Raw genomic sequence first — 26994 nt, 5'->3', positions numbered from 1 at the left:
ACAGCATGCATGCCATGTCTGTAACACGCTGCACTCACCAGCAGCTGCCCTCTAGACAGGCAGCCCTGTTAGAAATGAAAAGGGGAGTACAGTATACAGAAAACCAGTAATACTTGCTACAGAGCAACCAACACCACATTTACCTTGTATTGCGTTTTCCATAATTGTACAGTACTGGCAAGTGGCCTTTTTTTCAAACCCAGCAACCATGTTTTCATGGCTAATGATACTTTGTGTGCCTAGAGCTCTTTTTCGGCAAAGTACTTTACAAAGGCTGGTGAGGGTTACTGCCTCCGTTTACAGATGGGTAAACTAAGGCACACAGAGGTTAAGTGAGTGGCCCAAGTCACTTTACGAGATGGTGGCAGAGATAGGAATAGATCTTAAATCTCCTGCTGACAATCCATTAGATCAGCAATACGAATCACAGTTGTCCCCGTTCAGAAGCCGAGAGTGCAGGAGGGTTTGTCAGATTGCCATGTAACTCAAACACATGTTAAATCAGAGGTGGGCAAACTACAGCCCCTGGGCCACATCCGGCCCGCGAGACTGTTCTGCCCGACCCTTGGGCTCCCCGTCAGGGAGACTAGCCCCCAGACCTTCCCTGCTGTCCCCCCGCCCCCACAGCCTCAGCTCACCGTGCCGCCAACGCTCTGGGTGGCAGGGCTGCGAGCTCCTGCCGGGCGGCACGGCGGCATGGCTGGCTCCGGCTGGGTGGTGCGGCTGCCAGGCCTGCTGCTCTGAGCGGCATGGTAAGGGGGCGGGGAGCTGGGGGGTTGGATAAGGAAAAGGGACTCCCAGGGGGCAATCAGGGGAAAGGGAGCAGGGGGTGGTTGGATGAGGCGGAGGTTTGGGGGGAGGTGGTCAGGGGATGGGGAACAGGGCGGGTTGGATAGGCATGGGAGTCCTGGGGGGCCTGTCAGGGGGTGGGGGTGTGGATAGGGGTCGGGACAGTCAGGGGACAGTGAACAGGGCGGGCTGGATGGGGGTGAGGTCCTGGAGGGGCAGTTAGGGACGGTGGATCCTGGGAGGGGGCAATCAGGGGACAAGGAGCAGGAGGGGTTGGATGGGTCAGAAGTTCTGAGGGGGGAAGTCAGTGGGCGGGAAGTGGGAGGGGGTGGATAGGGGGCAGGGGGAGGGGTCAGGCTATTTGTTTTCGGAACCCCGATGTGGCCCTCAGGCCAAAAAGTTTGCCCATCCCTGTTTTAAATCTTAATTGGTCAAGGTAGAAGTGCAAGCTGTGGTTCTCAAACTGTGGTCTGTAAACTCAGGCTATGCTGAGTATTAACTGCAGAGTTAATTCAAGTTATCTACCCTCAAGTTAATTTCTTTTGAGTGAGCCTTACTAACGTGGTCCGGAGCTGGGTGCAGTGAGCAGCTGGGGAAAGCGAGGGGACCCTGGGCAGTGGGCCCAGCACAGGGAGATGCCTCAGTCAAAAGGCTCTGCAGGCCAGACTTGGAGGGGGATCAGAACCCTGACAGGGCGGGGGCGATGCTGGGAAGAAGGGTCCTGCCACCTAGAACCTGAGACGTAGTCACCACCCGAGCAAGTGTCCAACCCACAGCATCCCTGCAGCACAGCACAGTCGGGACCTACAAGAAACAGACTGTGAACTGCCCTGACATTCCAGAGACACTCTTTGTGATGTTCCCTGCCACAGAGCAGGGTGATGTGTTTCCTTCAACCTTTCCCATTTTCCATATTCCTTTTTAAACTAATTGTTAATTAAATAAACTGTATTGTTTTAAATCACATGTAATGATCAGTGGGTCAGGAAAGCACCCAGTCCAGAGAGAGTACCCCGGAGTGGGGACATCCTAGCCCCTGTCCCAGGTGACCATAGCAGGGTTGGCGGTCAAGCCCCCCAGGAATCCTGGGCTCAGCCTTACTGGGGTTACGAGGACTCTGCCAGACAGGAGAGTGCAAGGGGAGTCCTCAAGGGCAGGGAGGCCTCTGGGTAAAGGAAGTGGGAGCGAGGACTCAGATCCTTCCGCTAGCCCATTTCACCGGGCTGGTGCAGAAGCCAGGAAAGTTCCCCACAATAGCAGAACCATTGCCTTCCTTACATACAAAGGCAGAGAAAGTGGCCAAAGGAAAAAGCAAATTCGGGCTCACTTTCCCTTAAGTGCAAGGTTCTTCTTTTCCAAATACTAATGAAATATACAAGCAACAAAGGCCCTGATCCAAATAGGGTGACCAGATGTCCTGATTTTATAGGGACAGTCCTGATATTTGGGGCTTTTTCTGATATAGACTCCTATTACCCCACACACACCCTCCGTCCCAATTTTTCACACTTGCTATATGGTCACCCTAGATCCAAAGGTCACTGAAATCAATGGAAAGACTCACATTGTTTGACTTCAGTGTGCTTTGAATCAGGTCCACAGCTAATACACACCTCGCAACTGTGTGTGATGTAAAACAACACATTCCAGAAAAGACACAAACAAAATAATGCATCTTGAGACAGGCAGATCAGAAATGTGACCAGCTGATGTACTAATAGTGAGCCAAATCCTCAGGTCCTTACTCAGTTGTTAATCAAAAGTTTTGTTTGAGCAAGTGTAACCCACACACCAAGTGGCACCGAGACCATTTAAAGAGAGACAACGAGTCTGCTCTACAGCCTTAGCTAACAAACAGATGGATATAAGCTCATGCAGTAGAGGCTCACACTGAGGTCTCAGGTTCAATCCCATCCACCAATGACCAGGGTCTGTAGCAGTTTCAAGTGAGGGCTTCTCTGTAATTTCAACTGGGAAGTCTTTGAAGCTCAGGATGCGCTTCCTCAGCTAGGGGAAGTATGTAACCTACACATCTGCTGTGGGGTTCTGTCCCATCTAGTGGCACCAAGACCACTTAGAGAGAGAGAGAGAAAATGACTCTGCTCTGCAGCCTGAGCTAACAGCCAGCTGGCTTTTAGTTCATGCACTAGGCTCCAGAGGTCTCAAGTTCGATGACGACTGAGGTCTGTTGGTGTTTCACAAGGGCTGCTGGTTTTGGCCCAGGGATCTGAAAGCTTCCCAGGTTTATTTCCTAACCACTGGACCATCCTTCCTTTCACACCACCAAGATCAACACCATGTGGAGCGTAGTACAGACACAGCTATTTCTGTGGGTGTGCAAAAGGTGCCCAACTGAAAAGATGTCCATCTCTGGGATGCACAGAAGTACTTATCTATCCTTTGGGCATACGAGGGGTGTTCACTCTAGGTGCTCAGCTGAGTGGGGGTGGAGCACAATAGTATCGATCTAGGTTGGTGTAGAAGGGGAGCATCTGGGCCCTAACTGAGGCGAGGGCAGACAGTGGTGCTGTCTGTGTGCCTCTCTAGGGGTGCCCATCTCTGGGAGGGACACACAAGGGGTGCTCATGTATTTCTGTGCCATGGGGTGCCCATCTCTGGGGGAGGGGTACATGGGGGTGCCCATCTCTGGAGGGGTACATGGGGGTGCCCATCTCTATCTGTGCAGGGGTGTTCCCATCTCTGGGAGGGATACACAATGGGTGCCCATCTATTTCTGGGCAGGGAAGCCCATCTCTGGGGGAGGGGTACATGGGGGTGCCCATCTCTGGGGAGCGGTGCACGGAGGGTGCCCACCTATTTCTGTGCAGGGGGCCCACGGGACCTCCCAGACTGGGCGGTGCTGCTGCCCCGCGCCCTGTGGGCCCAGCCCGGGATCGGTGTCGCTGCAGACTCACCGCGCTTCCTCCAGCAGCAGCAGCTCCCTGCGATCCTGGAGCGCGGCAGCGGCAGCCGCGACCCTGGGGCGCCCGGGATGGAGCCGCCGGCCGGCCGGGCTGCGCATCTCCTGCCGGGGCTGCCTGCAGGCGGGCGGGGCCGGGGGCTGACGGGGAGCCCTGCCCCGCGCATGCCCTGCCCACGGCGGCTGCCGGCTGCGCCGCCTTCCCCGGCAGCTTCGCTCGGTACCTGGCCCGGCCGGTTACGCGTCCAGCCCGGGCAGGGACCCGGCATTGCAGCGGGGCTACACCCGCATGGCCCCGAACGGCCCCCCCCACCGCCTGGTACACAGTTTGCCCCACACACTGCCCAGTGAGCCCCCCACCGCCTGGTACACAGTGACCCCCCACACTGCCTAGTGAGCCCCCCACCGCCTGGTACACAGTGACCCCCAACTCCAGCCTCACTGCCCGATCAATACTGACCCTCCTCTAACCCCCAGTGACCCCCCCACTGCCCAGTGAGCTCCCCCACCGCCTGGTACACAGTGAGCCCCCCACCGCCTGGTACACAGTGACCCCCCACACTGCCTAGTGAGCCCCCCACCGCCTGGTACACAGTGAGCCCCACACACTGCCCAGTGAGCCCCCCACCGCCTGGTACACAGTGACCCCCACACACTGCCCAGTGAGCCCCCCCACCGCCTGGTACACAGTGACCCCCACACACTGCCCAGTGAGCCCCCCCACCGCCTGGTACACAGTGACCCCCACACACTGCCCAGTGAGCCCCCCCACCGCCTGGTACACAGTGACCCCCACACACTGCCCAGTGAGCCCCCCCACCGCCTGGTACACAGTGACCCCCACACACTGCCCAGTGAGCCCCCCCACCGCCTGTAACACAGTGACCCCCACACACTGCCCAGTGAGCTCCCCCCACCACCTGGTACACAGTGACCCCCACACACTGCCCAGTGAGCTCCCCCCACCGCCTGGTACATAGTGACCCTCAACTCCAGCCTCACTGCCTGATCAATACTGACCCCCCACTAAACCGCAGTGACCCCCCCCCCGCCTGGTACACAGTGACCCTCCCACACTGCCCAGTGAGCTCCCCCCATCACCCGGTACACAGTGACCCCCCCCACACTGCCTAGCGACCCCCCACACCGGGTACACAGTGACTCCCAATTCTAACCTCACTGCCCGATCAATACTGACTCCCCACTAACCGCCAGTGACCCACCCCCCTCCCCCACCGCCCGGTACACAGTGACCCCCACACACTGCCCAGTGAGCCCCCCCACCGCCTGGTACATAGTGACCCCCACACACTGCCCAGTGAGCCCCCCCACCGCCTAGTACACAGTGACCCCCACACACTGCCCAGTGAGCTCCCCCCACCGCCTGGTACATAGTGACCCTCAACTCCAGCCTCACTGCCCGATCAATACTGACCCCTCACTAACCCGCAGTGACCGCCCCCCCCGGTACACAGTGACCCCCCCACACTGCCTAGTGACCCCCCACACCGGGTACACAGTGACCCCCAATTCTAACCTCACTGCCCGATCAATACTGACTCCCCACTAACCCCCAGTGACCCCCCCCATTGCCTGGTACACAGTGACCCCACACACTGCCCAATGAGCTCCCCACCGCCTGGGACACAGTGACCTCCCCCCACTGCCTGGTACACAGTGACACACATACACACTAACACCCAGTGAGTCCTCCACTGCCTGGTACATGATGACACCCTCCCTACCCCCATTGACTCCCCAGTGATCCCCCCCGCCTGGTTCACAATGACCCCCCCCAGTGAGACCCCTCCTCCCACCACCAGATACACACTGACTCCCCCCATCCCCTCGGCCACACACCCACTGGCCCTTTTAGTGAGACTACCCCTTGTACACATAGACACCCCACACACACACACACAATGAGACCTCCCGCTGCCTAGTACTGATCTCCTCCTCCCAGTAAAACTTCCCAACTGCCTGGTACACACTGATCTAACACACAAACTAGCCCTCTCCCCCGTGAGACCCCCCTCCAATGCCTACTATACACGGATCCCTCTCCCACTGCCTGCTACAGACACTGATTGCCCTCAACACGCAAACCATGGTACACACACTGACCCCACACATTGCCTGGTATGCACACTGACTCCCTCCCCCCACCCCGGTACACACACAGTACAATGCCCCCCAGAGTGAGCCCTCCTTTCCCCGGTATATGCACAACAGTGCCCCCCTACACCTGGTCCATACTCAGTGACCTCCTCATACTGCCTGGTACACACACAGCCCGCCCGCCTGCCCAACCAACCAATCCCTCCCCCGCAGCCTGGTACAAACACAGCCTGATTCCCCCACACAATGACCCTTTCACAACTCCCAGTACACACACAGTGATTTACCCCACATTTCCTGGTATACACACAGCCCAATCCCAATCCCAATCCCAATCCCTCCTCCTCCCTCCCCCCGCTCAGTTTGGTACACACACAGCCTGATTCCCCTACACAATGACCCTTTCACAACTCCCGGTACACACACAATGACTTACCCCACAGTTCCTGGTACACACACAGCCCAATCCCTTCAACACAGTGACTTCTCCACACCCACTGATACACACACATAGCCCAATCTCTCCCCCACACAGTGATCCCTCCACACCCTTGATCCATACACAGCCTGATCTTCCACACACAGTGATCCCTCCACACTCCCTGATACACAACCCAATCTCCCACATACACACAGTGATCCCTCCACATCCCCGATAGATACACAGCCCAATCTCCCCCCCCATGCCGCACAGTGACCCTCCCACACTCCCTGCTGCACACACAGTGACCCCTCCACACTCCCTGATGCACAACCCAATCTCCCACATACACACAGTGATCTCTCCACACTTCCTGGTACACACACAGCCTGATCCCCGCAACATAGTGACCCTTTCACAGCCACTGATACACACACACAGCCCAGTCTCTGCCCCACACAGTGCACCCTTGATACAAACAGCCTGATCTTGCACACACACACACACACACACACAATGACCCTCAGCACCCTCTGATACACACATTGCCTGATCCCCACACAGTGATCCCCTTGACACTCCTGATACACACCTAGCCCAACCCTCTCCCACAGTGACCCTTCATACACCCTGATACGCACACAGTCGGATCTGACATACATACCAATCTCCCTCCTCATATGCACAAACGTATATTGACCCCCCCAAAAACACATTCTGACACACATGCACATAAAATACACATTTTGACCCCCCCCCTCATAACTTGACACCCAGGAATCACATTCCCATACACTCTTTAAAACACACACATACACACATGCACAGACCCTGACACACAGTCACATAAACACAAGCAATTTAACACGGTCACATTCACAGGCATACACCCACCATGTTACCTAGAGGCGCACACATAAAAATCACATAAAACCTCACATTTTAACACAGACACAGAGTCACATTCACATATTGTCACATGGAGACATACACAAATCACATAAACACACACAGGTTAAGATAGACACACAGTTACATTCATCTGAACACACACACAGTCACATACAGGCAGGCATACACTGACTCGGGTGCACCCACCCCCACTTTAAACTGTGCTTCCTGTGTAATACCACAATATAGCACTCAATAAACCTTTATCCCTGCTGCCTTTCCTCCTTTACTAATCTACATTATTATCGGTTACTGACAAAAATCAGTAATCCTCAGCTCTAGAAACCAGCAGCAGAAAGCCTATTCGCATCCCCTATGCGAAGGTTTGATCCCTTTTAGATGATTGCATTTTCAGTAATATTTCCAGACCTGTGTATTCTGTTCTGGCAATGTACGAAAAAGGTGACATTGAAACACACCATTTTCTAGATAGGAAGAACTCACAAGATCCTTGTTATTTTCATCTGAGACGGAATCTGAGTCATACCATGATATTGCAAAATCATAATGGCATTTCTGTGATAGCCGCAAATCATGGTGTTCTGACCCGGCACCCAGCTCAGAGTACACATGTGTGAAGCGTTAATATCCTAACGGTAGTTTTATGGGGCATGGAATAGACTAAAAAATCAGGCATCTCCTGTGAATTTTGAGGGGGCTAGATGGCAATCCAGAAAAAAAAAGTCTTGCCCCTCTGCAGCCATTCAGATACGCAGGCTCCAGTCCTGCAACTACTTGCAAGAGGATGGAATACTGCCCCTGCACAGATTTCAGTGAGGCTTCTGCCCGGAGTGACTGTCCCATTGAAATCAATGTAACTCCAGACAAGCACTTCAGGAAGCTGGAAGATGCGTGTCTACAGCTGTGTGCAGGAAGTTGGAGGATGAGTGTCTACAGTTGTATTGATTCTAGGCTTTTCCCACTAAAGTTTGCCACTGTTAATACCTCCAGTACAGCTCCACCAGTGGACCAGCAGTAGGCATTCCAATGTAGACAAGGTACCAGCAGCTGCTGCCATTTTAGTCACCATGTCACTGAAACCTGTTCAGCCCAGGTCTAGTCTTGCAACATATAAATATTCTGGATCCTTAATAATTTTCTTTGCTCACCATGGACCAAATTCTGCCCTGCCCAACCTCAGGGGTTTTGATGAGAGTGCATGGGAGTGAAGATTCTTTTGTTTTAAAAGGAGAACTGGTTTGCAACAACTTTGATGTAAATGCAGTAGATTAGGAAGTTAACTAGTTTCACAGCTGCTTCTATACTAAACCCCTTTCTGCATCCTCCGCTGAGCTGCTGTTTTGTAATTTCCGACATGGGGAGACAGTTTATTGTATCAAATAACCCTGTTTCCTAGCATGATTGTACTCACACATGACTGGTTTCTTAAGCAGCAGTTCTCAACCAGGGGTCCGAGACCCCCTTGGGGGCTGCGAGCAGGTTTCGCGGCATGGACCAAGCAGGGTCGGCATGGAGCCCAGGGCAGAAGGGCTTCAGCTTTCTGCCCTAAGCTTTACCACCCGGAGGGGAAGCTGAAGCCTGAGCAATTTAACTTTGTGGGAACCCTGGACAATTGCCTTGCTCGTCACCCCCTAATGCCAGCCCTGGCTTTTATACAGGGGCTCTGGAACAATTTGTATAATGGGGGTGCTGTGAACCATGGAACCAAACTGTAAACCCTGTATATGATAGAAACCACTTCAAGCCAAGGGGTGTGGCTGCACCCCCAGCACCCCTAGTTCCAGCACCTATGCTTTTATATGCAGAAAAATGGTTGTTGTGGCACAGGTGGGCCATGGAGTTTTTATAGCATGTTGGGGGAAAGAAAGAAAAAGGGTGTGACCCTGCCAGCAGGTAAGGGATCTTGGGGGACAACTACTGCACTGGTGGGGTACAAAATAAACTTTATTAAGAAAATGCAAAAACAGGGAAAATTCAATAGTGAGGGATATGGGGTTTGTTAAGGTAGACAATTGGGGAGGGGTTTCTTTTAGTGTGTGTTAAATAACCAACAACTTTAGGTAAAAATGTGTCACAGTGGTGTAAATGTAAAATGTGAGGTGTGTCAGAGAGAAAAAGGGTAACCAATGGGGTTTTATGCTAGACTTCAGTAATACAATTGAGGTTTGGCAGCAGTAGGAGCGGAGTGAACACGTGGGGGAAGGGATTAAAAGAGAGAGAGAGAAAGAATGGCAGTGGTAGAGGAATGAGGTTAGGGGATGGGGGAAGAGGAGCACGTGGTGGAGCAGAGACCAAAGGCAGAGGCGCTGCGGAGGGAGATTTAAACTCAGGGAGACACAGAGAGCAGACAGGCTGCAAGTTTAAAACAGCAGAGAGACTGCAACGAGTGACTAGGGAGCTCGGGGGGAGACACGGGCAAGCTTGGGGGGGGTGGATTAGGGCAGCAGGAAGACAGACTTAACCACAATTATACAGAACACAGCAAAATCTTATTTATGATCTAACTTAGCCAAGACTACACAAATTAGCAAGTAACAGAACACAATGCAACAATTCTTTTTTAAACCTAACTTACAGAGCACAATACAAACAATTCTTTAAACCTAACTTAACCACAGCTATGCAAAATGAAATTACAACTTATCTAGACTAAGAACCTGATTCTAATAGGTGCACCTTACATTATGCCGATTCTTTGATCGGGAGGGGGGAGCAGTTCCAGAGGGCAGAGTGGTGTGTTACCAGGGTACAGCCCCCAGGGGGGCAGCAGGGCTGCAGCAGTGGAGCGGCTGCAAGCCGGCGGCCCAGGATACAGTCCCGGAAGGCACAGCTTAGCAGCGGCACAGGCTTATTTTTAGCAGCAAAGGCGCTGCAGAGCAAGAAACAGATTACAGATACAGACCAAGGACTTAGCTTGGGTCTGTCTGCTGGGGAAACAAGGCAGCAGCTAGGACAGGGGGAGTCTGCAAGAGGGAGTTCTTACCAATCCCCAGGACAGCAGCAAGCACAGAGGCAGGAACAGCAGTAGCATCGGAGGATGGAGAGAGGACTCGATTGGCTTACAGTAATCAGGAGATCTCCAGGCACAAATTCATTGTTCGTGGGAGGGGAGTTTAAAAATGGGGGTACGCTCAAAAACAAACAAGAGCGGGAAAACAGCCCCCCAAAGACCCCTAGCTGATCAGACCAGGTGGCAAAGCAAGGACCTTCTCCAAGGTCTGATCCAAAAATGTCCGGCTTTAAAGGCAAACTCAGGCAGTTTCCCACCAGTACTTTTGATTGGCTCCTCTTGATACGGGGAGGAGAGAAGGCAGGGAAAGGCTGCAGGTAAGCATAGGCATGTTCGGAGCCACAGGTATGACTCATATGCTTAATTAGTCGGCCACTTCAGGTCTTGCATTTCTGGGCAGCACCCCCCACACCGAGCCCAGGTCTGAACAAAGGAGCCAAACAAAGAAGCAAGAAGCCCCCTCCCTAGGCAGAGCAATGGCTCCAGTTAGTCTGTACAAGCCATTCCTATGAATAGGGCTGTGACTTTAGTTAGCACAATGGCCGGGAGGGGCGGCCGCACAGGACAAACAGAAAGGAGAGGGGAAAAAGGAATGCAGCAGGGGGACAGCTGTAACAGACAGGGTGAAAACAGCTGGTTGGAGTATTATCCCATGCTGGAAAAGAATCACTTAATATTCTAAGCACCAGGGGCATGATCCTGAGAAGTGTTTAGTGCCCTCATTGCCCCAGTGTTCTGTAGGCTGGTTTCCTCCCCAGAAGTGGGACCATGTATAGTTAATTATTCTTTTTGAGAAGGAAGATGTATTAATTCCGGGAGCTAGTTGGTGACATAAACTGTTCTAAATCCAGCATTTGTTCTTTACACTGATGCTATGTCACACACAGGGCCTCAATCCATGGTTACAGCCCCCACTGACATCAGTAAAATTTCCCATGAGGCTCAAGAGCAGCATAGAGCTTGTAAAGTGCACACCTAAAAGTAGACATGAAACAAAATTCAGTACGTGTTAACTCCTCATGCTTAAACAACGTGTTCCACCTTGCATTTAGCAGTACACTCTGAGTACCTTTCCCAGACCTGAAGGAAAGCTCTGTGGAAGCTCAAAAGCTGGTCTCTCTCACCAACAGACATTGGTCCAATAGAAGATATTACCTCTCTCACCATGTATCTCTAATATCCTGGGACCAACATGGCCACAACAGCACTACAAACAGAATTCAGTAGGTGTTTGTAGTCTGACTGATACACTCCTGTGTTTCGGTCTCAATTATTCACCCTGCTTACCGTCTCATTCCTGGCTGCATGCAGGGTTCCTGGCCACTCCAGTCCCACTAGCTCAATGGTACTTCATGTGCATTGGGATTGGATCACAATCAGATCAGCATCCAAGAGCTACTTGGGACTGTACAGCCACAGATTGTGCGATCCAAGGAGGTATATCACTAGGAGGAATAGAAAGAAATTGAGCAGGGGAAACAGGCTGAAAATTAGGGAAAAAAATCCTAAAAACAAGGTCTATTAGATTGTTGGGAAACGGGTGGAACCACCGTGGGTTGAGTCATTGAGTTACATGATTGCACTACGCAGACCACAGCACAGGGACAGAGCTACAGAAGCAGTGGCTGTGGACTAGGTAACCTAACTGGTCTTTTCCAGCTCTGATTTCTGTGGTTCTATGGTGTTTTATTTATAACATAACTTCTCTTATAACTCTAATTACAGTTATATATCACTGCCAAGGTGCTAAAATCAAGCCATTTAAAAATGTAATGAAATAGCCTTTCGCACAAGTTTAATCCCTGTTGTTCCCCCTCCCCCCTTCCAGTCTAAATGCATCTTGATTTGTTTATGTAGGGTTGCTCATGATGCCTAGCTCAATGGGGTCCTGGTCCATGACTGGGGCTCCTTGGTGCTACAGTAATACAAAAAAATTATTCTGGGAGAGCGGGAGAGTCACATATAAAGAATTATATGCAAAAATCTGAGGAAAATATGGCCCCATTTTGAGCCTACTAGTCTTGCAAACACCTCCCTGACCCTCTGGAGGCTTCAGCTCATCTTTCTAAGCACCGATGTATCTGGTCAGCTGGAAGCTGCCAGCATTCTGTGAATTAACAGTAGGTCGCAATTATGACCAACTACAGTGACATGGTTTTAGCCTGCGAGCCACAATTGGGTAAGAACTCAGAGCCAACGGTGAAAGGGACCAGAGGAACAGATCTCCTTGACTGGCTGTCAGTACATTATAACCATGGCAATAATCCTTGCTAAATGGCAATTCGTAGCCCACTGAAGTCAATGGAAAGACTCGAAGGCTGGAAATGCCTGCTAGTGGCACGCAGAAACAAGCAAGATCCTTGTGAGTTTCCCTTCAAGGATGTATAGTCTCTGGATGGAACTTACTTTTCCTTTCCTCACAGCAGGGTGGCCAGGACGAGCTGGCTCCTATGCTTTATCTGCAATGCGGGCACCAAAGGGCATATCAACACAGCCCACAGCAGCGAGCCTCTCAGCCTAGGCTTACAGGCTTTGTTTTGTGGGGTTCGCTCTAGTGCTCTAAAAATAGCTGTGTAGACAGCACTTTGAAGGTGCGTCTTGGGCTGGAGCCCACCCTCCACCCTGGGCATCAGAGCCCCAGCTGCAACATCTATGCAGCTATTTTTAGCAATGTAGCACAAGCCTTGTGCACCCAAATCTGTCAATTTGGGCTGGGAGGTTCATTGCTGTGGGCTGGGTAGACATAACTAAAGGGTCAGACAGGAATAGCTGAACAATCAAGTAGTGCGGTTTAGTCAACGGAGCACTGGGCTGGAAATCAGAAGGCCTGGCTTCTATTTCTCGCTAGACTCTTGGCCTTCTGGATGACTTTAGGTAGGTCATGTCATGCTGTGCCTCAGTTTCCCTATCTGTAAAATGGGGTTAATGTAAAGCGTTTGAGATCTGATGAAAAACATTGTGTAAGGGTGACGTGATATTATAGCCTACAGCTTCCCAAATTGTAGCACTTTGCAGATGTCAAATTAAGGAGTATCTGCTTAACTGGCAGACTGAGGCCAGAATGAATCTGTAGGGAAAAGTACCATGAAGAGATCTATGAGAGAAGGTAGACTGGGCTTGGCCAACCTGCTAGAGGACCTGATTTGTAAAGCCTATATCAGGTTTGTCCTTGCTTTCTCTCTTGTATGGTTTGCAATATAGATTGCTTTTCCCTATTTATCTTAAAACATGCTTGTGAATAATCTGTGAGTAACCTTATCACACAGCTCACTGCACTTTAGGGTCTGTTTGTTTTGCATGTTAACTTCTGCTGATGCTGAAAAGTGGCATTGGTGACCTGCAGCAACAGTTAGTCCATTTAATTACCTGATTTCAGCTGAATATCCCAGGTATGCTAACACAGCTGCCATGGTACTGAGTGCTCTGGCTACAGAACACTTAACCTCTGCTGCAGGTGCACCCAAAATCCTGCTGAATATGCAGGTTTATGTTGATAGAAAACCCCTGCTGTGCTGCTCAATGCTATAGGTATTTTCAGGAAGATCACACCTGCCCTGCTGACAGATGTTCTTTAGGTAGAATGCACCTTCTCATGATGACAACTGTTCCAGGAATATCCAGGTAGAACGTATCAGCTACTCTGCCAAACACAATGCAAGGATACCAGGTAACGGATGGTCTAGAGAAGGTAGATCTGGCATGTCTATTCACCTTCCTCAGAAGCAGTTGGTGCCGTCCACTGTTGGAGACAGGATGCTGAATTAGATCAGCTCCAGTCTGGCAATTCCTATGTTCCTAATTATGTGATCTGATAACTCGTAATTCATACAACCATCTCTCATCACCCAGCAGTGGTAACGTGCATGGTATTGCTCTAAGGAGGTGAGACTATCTCCTTTCTTTTTGTGTCTTATTCAGTGGTTAGCACATTGTGACTACTAGACATCAAATAATTATTGTTATGCTACAATTATTATTATGGCTTAAAAAATGACTCAGCCATGTTTCTGACATTTACTATTTTCCCAGTGCTGAAAATAGACTGTGGAAGTGGCCTGGGAAATTTCCCTTCCCCAATGGATTTTCCATGCCGGCTGGGAGCTGATCCTGGAGGGTGCTGTAGCTGAAGCAGAGGGCAGTTTTTGAGATAACTTAAAGAAAATCATGCTTTAAACATCTTTTACTCTTAAAGATGAGCCGTTGATTTTGAGAATTAGGCAAAAGAAAATAAAAATAGCTACTTAAAACCTCAGAGGCTCCATATACAGAAGTGAATCCTGGCAGGGGATCAGCCTTCAGCGCATAGGGAAAGGTGATACATACATTCTTAATTACGTGTCACCACTATCACATACACACGCCCAGTCATCTATGCTATGGGGACTTTTGTTGACCCAACCACTCCTCAGTTTCTGTTTGCCATGGTGGTGACATTTTTTTTTTTATCACTAGGAGTCACAATCTGTTTTATTCGTTGTCCCAGACAACATGGAAACAAAAAAGCAACAAGCTGAACACATACGCCCCACAGTAGCATCTGGAGGTAGCATGTCCACCCATGCATTAACAGCAGGGTTCAAATCAGAACAGGTTAGAATACAGGATAGCATTGTAGTATGCACTTCCTCGAGCATTTCAATACAGAAATACCAACAGTAGTCTCCTGACGGTGTTTTATTTTCTTCCCAGTCTGTAGAAGAAACAGACAAAGCCTTAGTCTCTAGCTACACTGGAACCCGAACGACAAAAGTTTTGTCATTCAGAAATGTGACACCCCCCACCCCAGCCCCAAAGGACAAAAAGTGCTGGTGTGAAAAGCGCTGTCGGCAGGAGAACTCTCCTGCTGACAAAGCTACTGCCCCTTGTTGGGCGTGGAAGTATTTTGTCAGTAGGAGAGCTCTCTCCTGCAGACAAGCAGTGGCTACACTGCGTGTCTTTTAACGGCACAGTTGTGTCGCTAAAAGGTGCATAGTGTATACAAAGCCTAAGAGGGAGAATGGGTGTAGTGTGTGTGCGTGAAGCCAGTATTGAGGGAAAGCAAAGTCAAAGATGCCTGAACTGGATGTAGGAATCATTGAGTGGAATTCCCTGGCCTGTGTTACGTAGGAGGTCGGCCTAGTTCAGTGATTCTCAAACTTTTTTTTTACTGGTGACCTCTTTCACATAGTGAGCCCCTGAGTGCGAACCTCCCCCCATCCACTAAAAATGCTTTTAAATATATTTAACACCATTATAAATGCTGGAGGGCAAAGCGGGGTTTGGAGTGGAGGCTGACAGCTCACGACCCCCCCATGTAAGAACCTTGAGACCCCCTGGGGGGTCCTGACCCTCAGTGAGAATCTCTGGCCTAGTTAGTCCTAATGGACTCTTCTGGCTTTAAAATCTATTGAATGAGTTTTGCACTGTAAGGCTGTGATCATTCTTCTCTCTTGCAGGAGCGTGTTCCATAGTCTGAGTCCAGTTCCTGCACTCATGAGCCACCCCCAACATCAGTGTACAGTTCTGTTGTGTAAGTGGAACATGGCTACTGTGGGAAGTTGCTCTGAGTATGGACGATTCAGCAAAGACAACTCCCAGTGAGGACGGGAGTGAACATGATCCAGAGTAGCTCTTTCCTTTTTGTCCAATTGATTTTTGGACAAAAGGGAAGCCAATCAAGCAAGATAGAACACAGGTAAACTCCAGGATAGTCCTTGGGATGGATGTGTCTCCTTCATAATAGGCTGCATCTGAACTCAGCACACAATGGTAGATGTCTCCAGGTGACTCCTATAAATTTAAAGGCATAGCACATAAAAAAAATAATAAATTATATGGCTACATACACTGAAGAAATAAACACCCATTTAGGACTCAAAGAAACTGTCCCACCATAGATTAGGAATGAGGCACATTGGTTGCAGCCGCGTAGGGGAAGCTTCTGCACCTGCTGCCTGCACTGTACCAGTGCTGCATCTATGCTAATAACTTTGTTCTCCAGAGCTGGCAGGCAAGTACTTTTCAACCTCTCCACTGGCTCCCTTGCCTGGGTTGTTAACTAAAGTCAAATCAGCCCGCACTTTTCAACAGGGTGATATAGACTAATTCAAACCAAAAAAGTTAGCAATCCTAGGAACGATGCATCAAATTCTTCTCTTGTTTACACTAACCCAGCTGTGCCCAGGGCTTTGCTTTTCTGTGTGTACAAGGCTTGCTGGATCACTCTCTGGGAGCATTCTTAGTATTGCATGTCTGGAGATCGTCTGTTTGAAAGCTGCCAGGTTCGGTGTTATAAGTCAGGTTCACCTGCTGCATGGTGACCATTTGTCCTTTCTGTTCTGCACATACTTGGATGGACACATTTTTATTTCTCAGTGGAAATGCTTTGCCAAGCCTCCCAGGCCCCTTTTATTGCTCTTTAAGTCTCCATATTAATTATTAACAGCTCTAGAGGACAACCACACACCATCAGCTTGTTCCAACAAAGGTTCTACTCACTGGAAGGCCACTGTTTATGTTTACTTAAGAGCTTAAATTAGTCAGCAAGGGTCAGCACCCCAGGGGTAGCAGCCTAGCGAGTCTGTAGAAATAAAGCCCCTTTTCCATGCTGCCCCAAGGGATGGAACACTCTCCCACCACTATTTTGCCACATTCCACCTCCCCGACGTCCAGACCCCTCCTTAAAACTCACTTCCGCTGCAATGCCTATGAGAAGTGAAACAATGAAAACAAAAAGGGAAGGGTTCCTGACCTAACCAAGTCACCACTGCATGATCTGATTGCTTCTATCCCATTCAACTCCCTCTCTCCTCCCGTCTTCTCTGATCTCACTCTCACTGGCTGGGTCATGTCTAACTCCTAGAACACAAGGCTACGGTGGGTCAGACCAGTGGTCCATCTAGCCCAATAGCCTGTCTTCAGACAGTGGCTGGTACCAGGTGCTTCACAGGGAATAAACAAAACAGGACATTTTCAAATGATCCATCCCTTATTGTCCTGTCCCAGCTTCTGGCAGTCAGAGGCGTAGGGACACTCCAAGCGTGGGGTTGTGTCCCTGACCAGCTTGGCTGTTAGCTATTGATGGATCTTGAACATATCTAATTCTTTTTTGAACCCAGTTACACTTTTGTCTGTCACAACATCCCCTCGCAAGTTTTGCAACAAGTTCCACAGGATGACTGTGAGCTGTGTGAAGTACTTTGTTTTAAACCTGCTGCATATTAATTTCATCGGGCGATCCTTAGTTCTTTTGTTATGTGAAGGGGCAAATAATACTTCCCTTTCACTTTCCCCACACTAATCATGATTTCAGACACCTCTATCATATTCCCTCTTATTTCCTCTTCTCTAAGCTGGAAAGTCCCAGTCTTTTTAACCTCTCCTCATACAGAAGCTGTTCCATACTATTAATTTTTGTTGCTCTTCTCTGTACCTTTTCCAATTCTAATATATCTTTTTTTGAGACAGGGTGACCAGAACTGCATGCAGTATTCAAGGTGTAGGCATACCATAGATTTATATAATGGCATTATGATATTTTCTCTTATTATCTGTTTCCTAATGGCTCCTAGCATTCTGTTAGTTTTTTTTGACTGCCACTGCACACTGAACAGATGTTTTCAAAGAACTAGCTACGATGACTCCAAGATCTCTTTCTTGAGTGATAACAGCTAATTTATACCCCATCATTTTGTATGTCTAGTTGGGATTATGTTTTCTAACGTGCATTACTTTGCATTTATCAACACTGAATTTCATTTACCATTTTGTTCCCAATGACATCTCTTTGTAACTCTTTACAGTCAGCTTTGGGCTTAACTTTCTTGAGTAATTTTTTATCATCTGCAAATTTTGCCACCTGACTGTTTGCCCCCTTTTCCAGATATTTTATTATTTATAATCCTATTCCGTAAGTCAGGGATCGGAAACCTTTGGCACACAGTCCATCAGGGAAATCTGCTAGTGGGCCGGGCCGGTTTGTTTACCTGCAGCTTCTGCAGGTTTGGCTGATCGCAGCCCCCTCTGGCCGAGTTTCGCTGTTCCGGGCCAATGGGGGCTGCGGGAAGTGGCGCTGGCTGAGGGATGTGCTGGCCACTGCTTCCTGCATCCTCCATTGGCCTGGAATGGCGAATCACAGCCAGTGGGCACTGCAATTGGCTGAACCTGTGGACGTGGCAGGTAAACAAACCGTCTCGGCCCGCCAGTGGATTTCCCTGATGGGCCGCATGCCAAAGGTTGCCAATCCCTGCTGTAAGTTCTTCAGGGTAGGGCTGCCTGTTTGTTCTGTGCAGTGCCTAGCACACATTTGGGCATAGCACCAATCATTGTGCTCAGTCAGAAGGCCTGGTTTCTCTTCCTACTTCTGGCACAGACTTTTTGTGCTTTTCGGTGAGTCACTTAATTTCACTGGGGCAGATTGTGCTGTTCCTACCATCTCCAACAATGGCCAAAATGAGCTGAAGGTGCAAGGAACCCTGAAGGAAGTAGTCAGATAACCTGCCTGCACAGAAAAGTTCCTTTGACCCCCAAAATTTAGAGATTGGCCTAAACCCTACCCAAACTCTTTATTTTTATTATTGCCTATAACTCCAGGTTTTCTTGATATCCATATAAATGTTCAGTTTAAAAAATCCTACTAAGCTCTTGGTCTCAAACATCATGCGGCAATGGATTCCACAGGCAAACTGTGCCACTCAAGGGGTTTTGTGAAGCTTCATTATCATGTGTAAAGTGCTTCAAATCTATGGATGATCAATGCTATATAAAGGTAAAGCATTACTAATTATTATTATTATTATTATTAGACTGGATAGTTTAGTTTCTATGGTACCATGGTGATCTCTGAACCTGCTCTGGGATTGGAGAACAAAGTAATAGGAGTCAATTCCATTATCCCTGCTCTCTCTGTCTCTTTTCATTCCTAGAGACTGAATTGCTCAAATAAATTATTAATACAACTGCTACAGTATATGAGCAACTGCCATGGGGCACTGCCATGAATAACAATGGGCTGCTATTTTTAGCCCTAACTCTTGTTATTTTGAGGCTTGGAGCCGTAGCGTCTTCTGACTTCTCAGGCGCTCTACCTGTTGTGTGTAAGGGGGAGGAAAGGTGTTAGTATTTGTTCTTAATATCAGAACAAAATCATAGCCATGAAGGGATTTATAGGTTCCCCCTGCTTCACGCCACAACCTTTATGAGCTTCGCTGTGACAACAAGGGTAGAACTCAGATCCTACTAGTCTAAAAAGCACAGGACCCCACCATTTAAGCCAGAGGAGACTTTCCCTCAGCTAACAGCCGTACAGGGCTTATGATGCTCAATAGAGCAGTTCTGAGACAACCCACTAAGGGGCAGTGGTGTCTAATCACAATGTATACTAAAAAATCAGCCCCCTCCTCGCCCTCACATTAGTGGTAGCAATTTACACTTTGCACAGATGTAAATAACTACGCATAAGGGGCAAAGCAGCGAAGAAAGATGCCAATAACCTCTCTGATGACATATGTTATAAATACATTACATGCTGGCAATTTACGACGAGTCACTACTGTCTTCATTGGTGTTCATGGCTTGTTTTGTAAGCAAATCCACAGGTGCACTGAGAACTGGCTTCTGCTGAAACAAATATGTGGTCAGATCTCCTCCTACTCCATCAAACACGCATGTCTATTCTGTTTATAGTGAAAGAACTTTCCCTTCAGTGACCATGTAAGGTACGATACTCAGTCTATGCTGTCTATTACTGTCATAAACAGATAGTTAAGGGTTAATGTCTCTTTTACCTGTAAAGGGTTAAGAAGTTCACCTAGCCTAGCTGACACCTGACCAGAGGAACCAATGGGGGAACAAGATGTTTCAAAAGGAAGGAGGGAAGTTTTTCCTTTGTTTAGAGTCTCAGTTTCAGCTGGAGTGAAAAAGATCAAGGAAACAGCCTCTTATCAGAGTAGTAAGTTTTAGAAAGGGATAAATAGGTTTATGTTTATTTTCTTTGTAACTTGTCTTGGTACCATTAAGGGAATTATCAAATTTGGGTATTCTTGTGTGTATTAAAGTTTTTGTCCAAGGGAACATCCTCTGTGTTTTGAATCTGTCTGTGAGAGTAGCTGGTAGGCTAATCTCTCCCAGAGGGTTTTCTTTTACCTTTCTTTTCTTTAATTAAAAGCCTTCTTTTTAAATACTTGATTGATTTTTTCCTTGTTTTTAGATCCAAGGGGGTTGGATCTGGATCCACCAGGAGTTGGTGTGAGAAAGGAGGGGGGATGGTTAATTTCTCCTGGTTTTAAGATCCAAGGGGTTTGGATCTAGGTTCACCATGAAATTGGTGAAGTCTCTCAAGACTACCCAGGGAAGAAAAATAGTGCTTGGGGGTGGTGGGAGCGATACCAGATCTAAGCTGGTAATTAAGCTTAGAAGTGTCCATGCAGGTCCCCACATCTGTACCCTAAATTTCAGAGTGGGGAAGGAACCTTGACATGGTGAGCAGCGATGAGGGATTTTTTAGGAACCAAAAGCCAGATTTTTTTCCCTCCTTTGAGATGCTGGGGAAGCAGTGAAGGAGAGATACCCTGAAGGCAAACAGATAAAGATTTTTCTAACAAGGCTTTGTTAGAAAGGATTACAGCTGGGCTTAGCTGGAGAGTAATTAACAGTTTGCAAAAGACAAGTTACAAACCAGTTTTTCTGGTCTCTTCTCATTCTGAGAAGTCCAGTTAAAAGCTGTGGGTTTTCTTTTTTACCTCACAAACCAAGATAGCTCAGGCAGAGCAGGGAAACATGTCAAGAAAAGAAAAAAAAAACATACAACAGGAGCTGGAATTAGCCAAACTCCAGGCTGTGGAGAGCCAAAAAGAACATGATAGATGGATGGCCAGAGATGAGGCCGCCCACCAGAGAGAAGAGAAAGCCAAAAAGGCTGCCCACAAAAGAGCTATGGAGGAGAAACAAAAAGAGATGGAGGTGAGAGAAAAAGAGATGGAGGAGAGAGAAAGAGAGAGAAAGCATGAACTGGAATTAGCAAGGGCTAAGCAGGATGTACCAGCCAACCCTAACAACCCTTCTCCAGGTACTGTTTCCCATCCCAGAAAATTCCCCACCTACAAGGCAGGTGATGATACTGAGGCCTTCTTAGAAAATTTTGAAAGGGCCTGCCTTGGGTACAGCATCTCTACAGACCAGTACATGATAGAGCTGAGGCCACAGCTCAGTGGACCCTTAGCAGACATGGCGGCTGAAATACCTAAGGAACGCATGAATGATTATAAACTTTTTCAAACCAAGGCCAGAATCAAAATGGGGCTAACACCTGAGCATGCCCATCGGCGGTTCCGAGCCCTAAGGTGGAAACCAGATGTGTCATTTACCCGACACGCCTACCACATTGGAAAGAATTAGGATGCCTGGATATCAGGAGGAAGTGCTAACTCTCTGGAAGCTGTGTCCTTCCTAGTGCAAATGGAGCAGTTCTTAGAGGGTGTTCCTGAGGAAACAGAAAGGTACATCCTAGATGGGAAGCCCAAAACTGTAACCGAGGCGGGGGAGATTGGAGCCAAATGGATGGAAGTGGCAGAAAAGAAAAAAACTACTAGAAGTTGGAGCGAATATCAGAGAGGGCAAACCGAAACTATACCCTATCACCGAGGACAACCCAAGGCCCCACCTACAACCCAAGAAAAGCCCCAGACACCCTATCGTCCCACCTCACCAGTCTCCAGCAACCCACCTCAACCCAGTGACCAGTCAGCTGGGTGATGTTTTAAATGTAATGAACTGGGACATATAAAGGCCCACTGCCCCAAGAACCCCAACTGATTACAGTTCATTACACCACAATCACACCAAAGATCCCCAGGCCCAGATGCCTCTCAAATACCCTCAGAGCAAAGGGAAACCTTGAGAGTGGGTGGAAAGAAGGTTATCATGTGGAGAGACACTGGGGCACAAATGTCAGCTATCCACCAATCCTTTGTGGATCCCCAATTCATCAACCCAGAGGCACAAGTGACATTTCACCCATTCATGTCAAAATCTTTAAACTTGCCTACAGCTGAGTTGCTGTCCAGTACAAGGGCTGGTTAGGAATGTGGACTTTTGCAGTCTATGACAATTATCCCATCCCCATGCTACTGGGGGAAGACTAGGCCAACCATGTGAAGCTGGCCAAGAGGGTTGGAATGGTCACACACAGCCAGGCCAAGCAAGCTTCCACACCCATCCTTGTTCCTGAGCCGTCCACCAGGGCCCCATCTGTGTTACCAGAGACTCAGACAGAGGTGGTGGAACCGGATCTTCTACCCATGAATACTACAGCCGTAGAGAATCCAGTCCTTTGGATGTCTGCAGTGACAGCAGATCAAGGAGCTGTGCACTAGCTTTGCGCCAATGTTCTCAGCCACCCCAGGACGGACCCAATGGGCATACCACTCCATTGACACAGGTAATGCTCACCCAATTAGAACCCCACCCTCCCGGGTGTCTCCTCATGCCCAAGCTGCTATAGAACGGGAGATCTAAAGCATGCTACAGATGGATATAATCCGCCCCTCTAAAAGTGCATGGGCATCTCCACTGGTTCTAGTTCCCAAACCAGATGGGGAAATACGCTTTTGCGCGGACTACCGTAAGCTGAATGCTGTAACTCATCCCGACAACTATCCAATGCCACGCACCGATGAGCTACTGGAGAAATTGGGACGTGCCCAGTTCATCTCTACATTAGATTTAACCAAGGGGTACTGGCAAATACCGCTAGATGAACCAGCCAAGGAAAGGTCAGACTTCATCACCCATGCAGGGGTGTATGAATTTAATGTGCTTCCTTTTGGGCTGCGAAATGCACCTACCACCTTCCAAAGACTTGTAGATGGTCTCCTAGCAGGATTGGGAGAATATGCAGTTGCCTACCTCGATGATGTGACTATTTTTTCTGATTCATGGGCAGAACACCTGTAGCACCTGGAAAAAGTCTTCGAGCGCATCAGGCAGGCAGGACTAACTGTTAAGGCTAAAAAGTGTCAAATAGGCCAAAACAAAGTGACTTACCTTGGACACCAGGTGGGTCAAGGAACGACAAATCCCCTGCAGACCAAGGTGGATGCTATCCAAAAATGGCCTGTCCTAAAGTCAAACAAACAGGTCCAATCCTTCTAAGGCTTGGCCGGATATTACAGGCGATTTGTACCACACTACAGCCAAATCGCTGCCCCACTAATAGACCTGACCAGTAAGACATGGCCAAATGCAGTTCAGTGGACTGATGAGTGTCAGAAGACCTTTAACCAGCTTAAGGGGACACTCATGTCTGACCCTATGCTAAGGGCCTCAGACTTTGACAAACCATTCCTAGTAACCACAGATGCATCTGAGCGTGGTGTAGGAGCAGTTTTAATGCAGGAAGAACCAGATCAAGACTTCCATCCTGTTGTGTTTCTCAACAAGAAACCGTCTGAGAGGGAAAGCCACTGGTCAATCAGTGAAAAAGAATGCTATGCCATTGTTTATGCCCTGGAAAAGCTACGCCCATACGTTTGGGGATGGCGTTTCCAGCTACAAACCGACCATGCTGCGCTAAAATGGCTTCATACTGCCAAAGGAAACAACAAAAAACTTCTTCGATGGAGTTTAGCTCTCCAAGATTTTGATTTTGAAATTCAACACATTTCAGGAGCTTCTAACAAAGTAGCTGATGCACTCTCCCATGAAAGTTTCCCAGAGTTGACTGGTTAAATTTTCGTTAAAATGTGAAAAATCTTGTAGTTTTACATAATTAGTAGTATATGTAAAGGTGCATATGTTTTATTAATCTGTTTATTCTAAAGTTCTAGGAAGAAATCACCGCCAGTGTGGTTCCAGACTGTCCGAGATTTGGAGGGCGTGTCATAAACAGATAGTTAAGGGTTAATGTCTCTTTTACCTGTAAAGGGTTAAGAAGTTCACCTAGCCTAGCTGACACTTGACCAGAGGAACCAATGCGGGGACAGGAAGTTTCAAAAGGAAAGAGGGAAGTTTTCCTTGTTTAGAGTTTCAGTTTCAGCTGGAGTGAAAAAGATCAAGGAACCAGCCTCTTATCAGAGTAGTAAGTTTTAGAAAGGGATAAATAGGTTTACGTTTTCTTTCTTTGTAACTTGTTTTGGTACCATTAAGGGAATTATCAAATTTGGGTATTCTTGTGTATATTAAAGTTTTTGTCTAAGGGAACATCCTCTGTGTTTTGAATCTGTCTGTGAGAGTAGCTGGTATGCTAATCTCTTCCAGAGGGTTTTCTTTTACCTGTCTTTTCTTTAATTAAAAGCCTTCTTTTTAAATACTTGATTGATTTTTTCCTTGTTTTAAGATCCAAGGGGTTTGGATCTAGGTTCACCATGAAATTGGTGAAGTCTCTCAAGACTACCCAGGGAAGAAAAATAGTGCTTGGGGGTGATGGCAGCGATATCAGATCTAAGCTGGTAATTAAGCTTAGAAGTGTCCATGCAGGTCCCCATATCTGTACCCTAAAGTTCAGAGTGGGGAAGGAACCTTAACAATTACAGAGAGTGGAGAATACATACCATGCTTTACAAAGAGAGGAAAGTTGCCCCAGAACTGATATTCAATGTCATGTCCTGATAACATTTATGAACAGCTCCAAATGTCCTCTGGTGATTTGTTATGATAGCTGAATCTGCCAGCCAACTTGCAGGCATATGGTTTGTCTGCTCCTGCCCCATTCTAGCCAATGCCTGTCACCTGTGTTTACTGCACACATTGGTTCATTCCAGTGGCTGGGGTTTTATTTACACACACATTAGCCAGCATATTCCTGGATGTTTCCATCCAACAAGCTCTTTTCAGTTTCTCAACTATAAAAATATAAGGCTTGATCCTGTTCTCTTTGCTCTCGATGGCAAAACTCCTAATAGCTTCAGGGGGAGCAGGAGCAGGTCCTTATTCCTTTCTTCTTCTGCTACTGCTGCTTTTCTTCACCATGGTTAAACAGGACTATAGATGTGCATGGTGCTTTAGAGAGAAAATAAAGACATGCGGCCAAATCCTCATGTGAACTTGAGCCCTGATTGGTGCACCCCAGTAGGGAGCATAGGTGGCTTTTTACCACCTTTCCATCAACTCTGATTTTGGAGGTTGCGAAGAGCTAGTATGATCCCAGGCATGAATTGGAGCAGCCTCACCCTCAAAGGTGCTCTAACTGGCCTCAGCTGGAATGGGCTTCTGGGACTGTTCTGCTAACCCAGATCTCTGGAGTGTATTGCGCTTTGGTTATACTTCCTTCTGCCTCCAACATGCTTCCTTGTCAGTGGAGCCAAGGGCAGGTGGTATAGAGTCAGCTATGCTGGGTTTATGTCACCCAGAGATTCCCTTCTCTGAGGGGAATCTCCAGCTTCATTAGGGTTGCTTTCTAGTACTTCGTGCCATCAGAAAGACACAAAGCAGCCAGAGCAAGGACCAGAACCTGGTCAATAAGACCTAATTCTCCACTACCGTGCATGCTGTGTAGTCATTTGCAGTGAGTTACCATCCTGACTAGGTAGCGTTTTATACCTACTTTGTGAAATATCAGGTCCAGAGTCACTGCTCCAAACATCTTTCAATCTAGGTTAGACAAAGGATGAAATGCTGGAGGGGAAAGCACAGGACATGCAATATGGTTATGCATTTGCTTGCATTACAAGGGTTGCGTTACATTGCATTAGTTTAGAATTTACATTTATATGTGGCTAGAATGCCAAAGGCCAGCTTGGAGGTGTGTGACATTGGGCCCAAATCCTCCCCTTCACAGCCCCATTGAAGTCACTACAACTTCATTGACACAGCCCCATTGAAGTCACTACAACTAAGGAGAATTTAGCTCATTCTGAGAGAGTTTGTGGAGATACATTTGAAGGACCAGGAGGCTGCAGAGAACATGGGATCAGGCAGGCTATTGTAGGGGGACAGCACAGGAGATAGCAAAATGGTCATGAACAGAAGCAGAATTGATGGAACGCAGCATCTGAGTGGAGGAATTGCAGGAAAGGCCTGATTCTCCACTCACACCAATTTTACACTAGTGAAGCTGTACTGAATTCAACTGAGTTATTCCAAGAGGAGGGGAGAGAGCAACTGGACCTAAGAGAAGTAAGGAAGGGGCAGAGCTGTACAGTTTCAGTTGCAGAACCAGTAAAAGACTACAGGAGTGGGGTGATTATACTTGAGGATTGGGTATCATTCTAATTCAGTAACAAGAGCTATTTAGCAGATTTCAGATGTCTAGGTGGAGCTGATCCAGATACTTAACCCAATAAAGATGAAACAGGACACCTACTGGTTATCTACTCTAATTTGTACACACAGACAACAGTTAGCTGTGTTTGATTTGAAGCTGCTTCCCCTAGTGGGACTGGATAGGAATGAATGAAGATTTTGCTGTAGCATTTTACATAGCTGATAATATCCTGAATGTGAGAGTGACAAGGTGCGTGAGGTAATATCTTTTATAGGACCAACTTCTGTGGTGGAATGTACAAGCTTTGAAGCTACATAGAGCTCTTCTTCAGGTCTGGGGAAGCAGAGTATCTGCACTAAATATTGCAAACAACCTGTTGAAGTATTTGCAGTGTTGTTGTCGCCATACTGGACTCATGATATCAGCGAGACAAGGTGAGTGAGTTAACAAGATGTTAAAAATAATAAAAGACATAATTTCACCCACCTTATCTTGCCACTATCATAGATGGAGATTTAAATCATCATAATCGCCACCACCATTTTCTATTATAGTGGTGCCTAGAAGCCCCAGTGAAGTACTGGGGACCCTCTGTGCTAGGTACAATGCACACACAATGAAAAGACAGTCTTTCTATCATTTTTTTT

General features: G+C 48.0%; 1 protein-coding gene across 3 annotated transcripts in view; it reads right to left on the bottom strand.

Moving 5' to 3' along the window:
- The window catches only part of PAQR8 (progestin and adipoQ receptor family member 8), a 35114-nt gene extending 24729 nt beyond the window's left edge, over positions 1-10385 (bottom strand). Inside the window, exon 1 of one of the 3 annotated variants that reach the window (XM_050948895.1) lies at positions 10144-10385. In XM_050948895.1, the coding sequence (XP_050804852.1) occupies positions 10144-10191 (48 nt within the window). In that variant the 5' untranslated portion in view covers positions 10192-10385. Of the gene's footprint in view, positions 1-3704; positions 3787-10143 lie in introns of those variants that run through there. The other 2 variants (XM_050948897.1, XM_050948896.1) reach the window with 2 other exon arrangements.
- Positions 10386-26994: the final 16609 nt, after the last annotated feature.

The sequence above is a fragment of the Gopherus flavomarginatus genome, chromosome 4 (assembly GCF_025201925.1).
Source record: "Gopherus flavomarginatus isolate rGopFla2 chromosome 4, rGopFla2.mat.asm, whole genome shotgun sequence".
Taxonomy (NCBI): Eukaryota; Metazoa; Chordata; order Testudines; family Testudinidae; genus Gopherus; species Gopherus flavomarginatus.
This window is presented reverse-complemented; position numbering and strand designations above follow the sequence as displayed.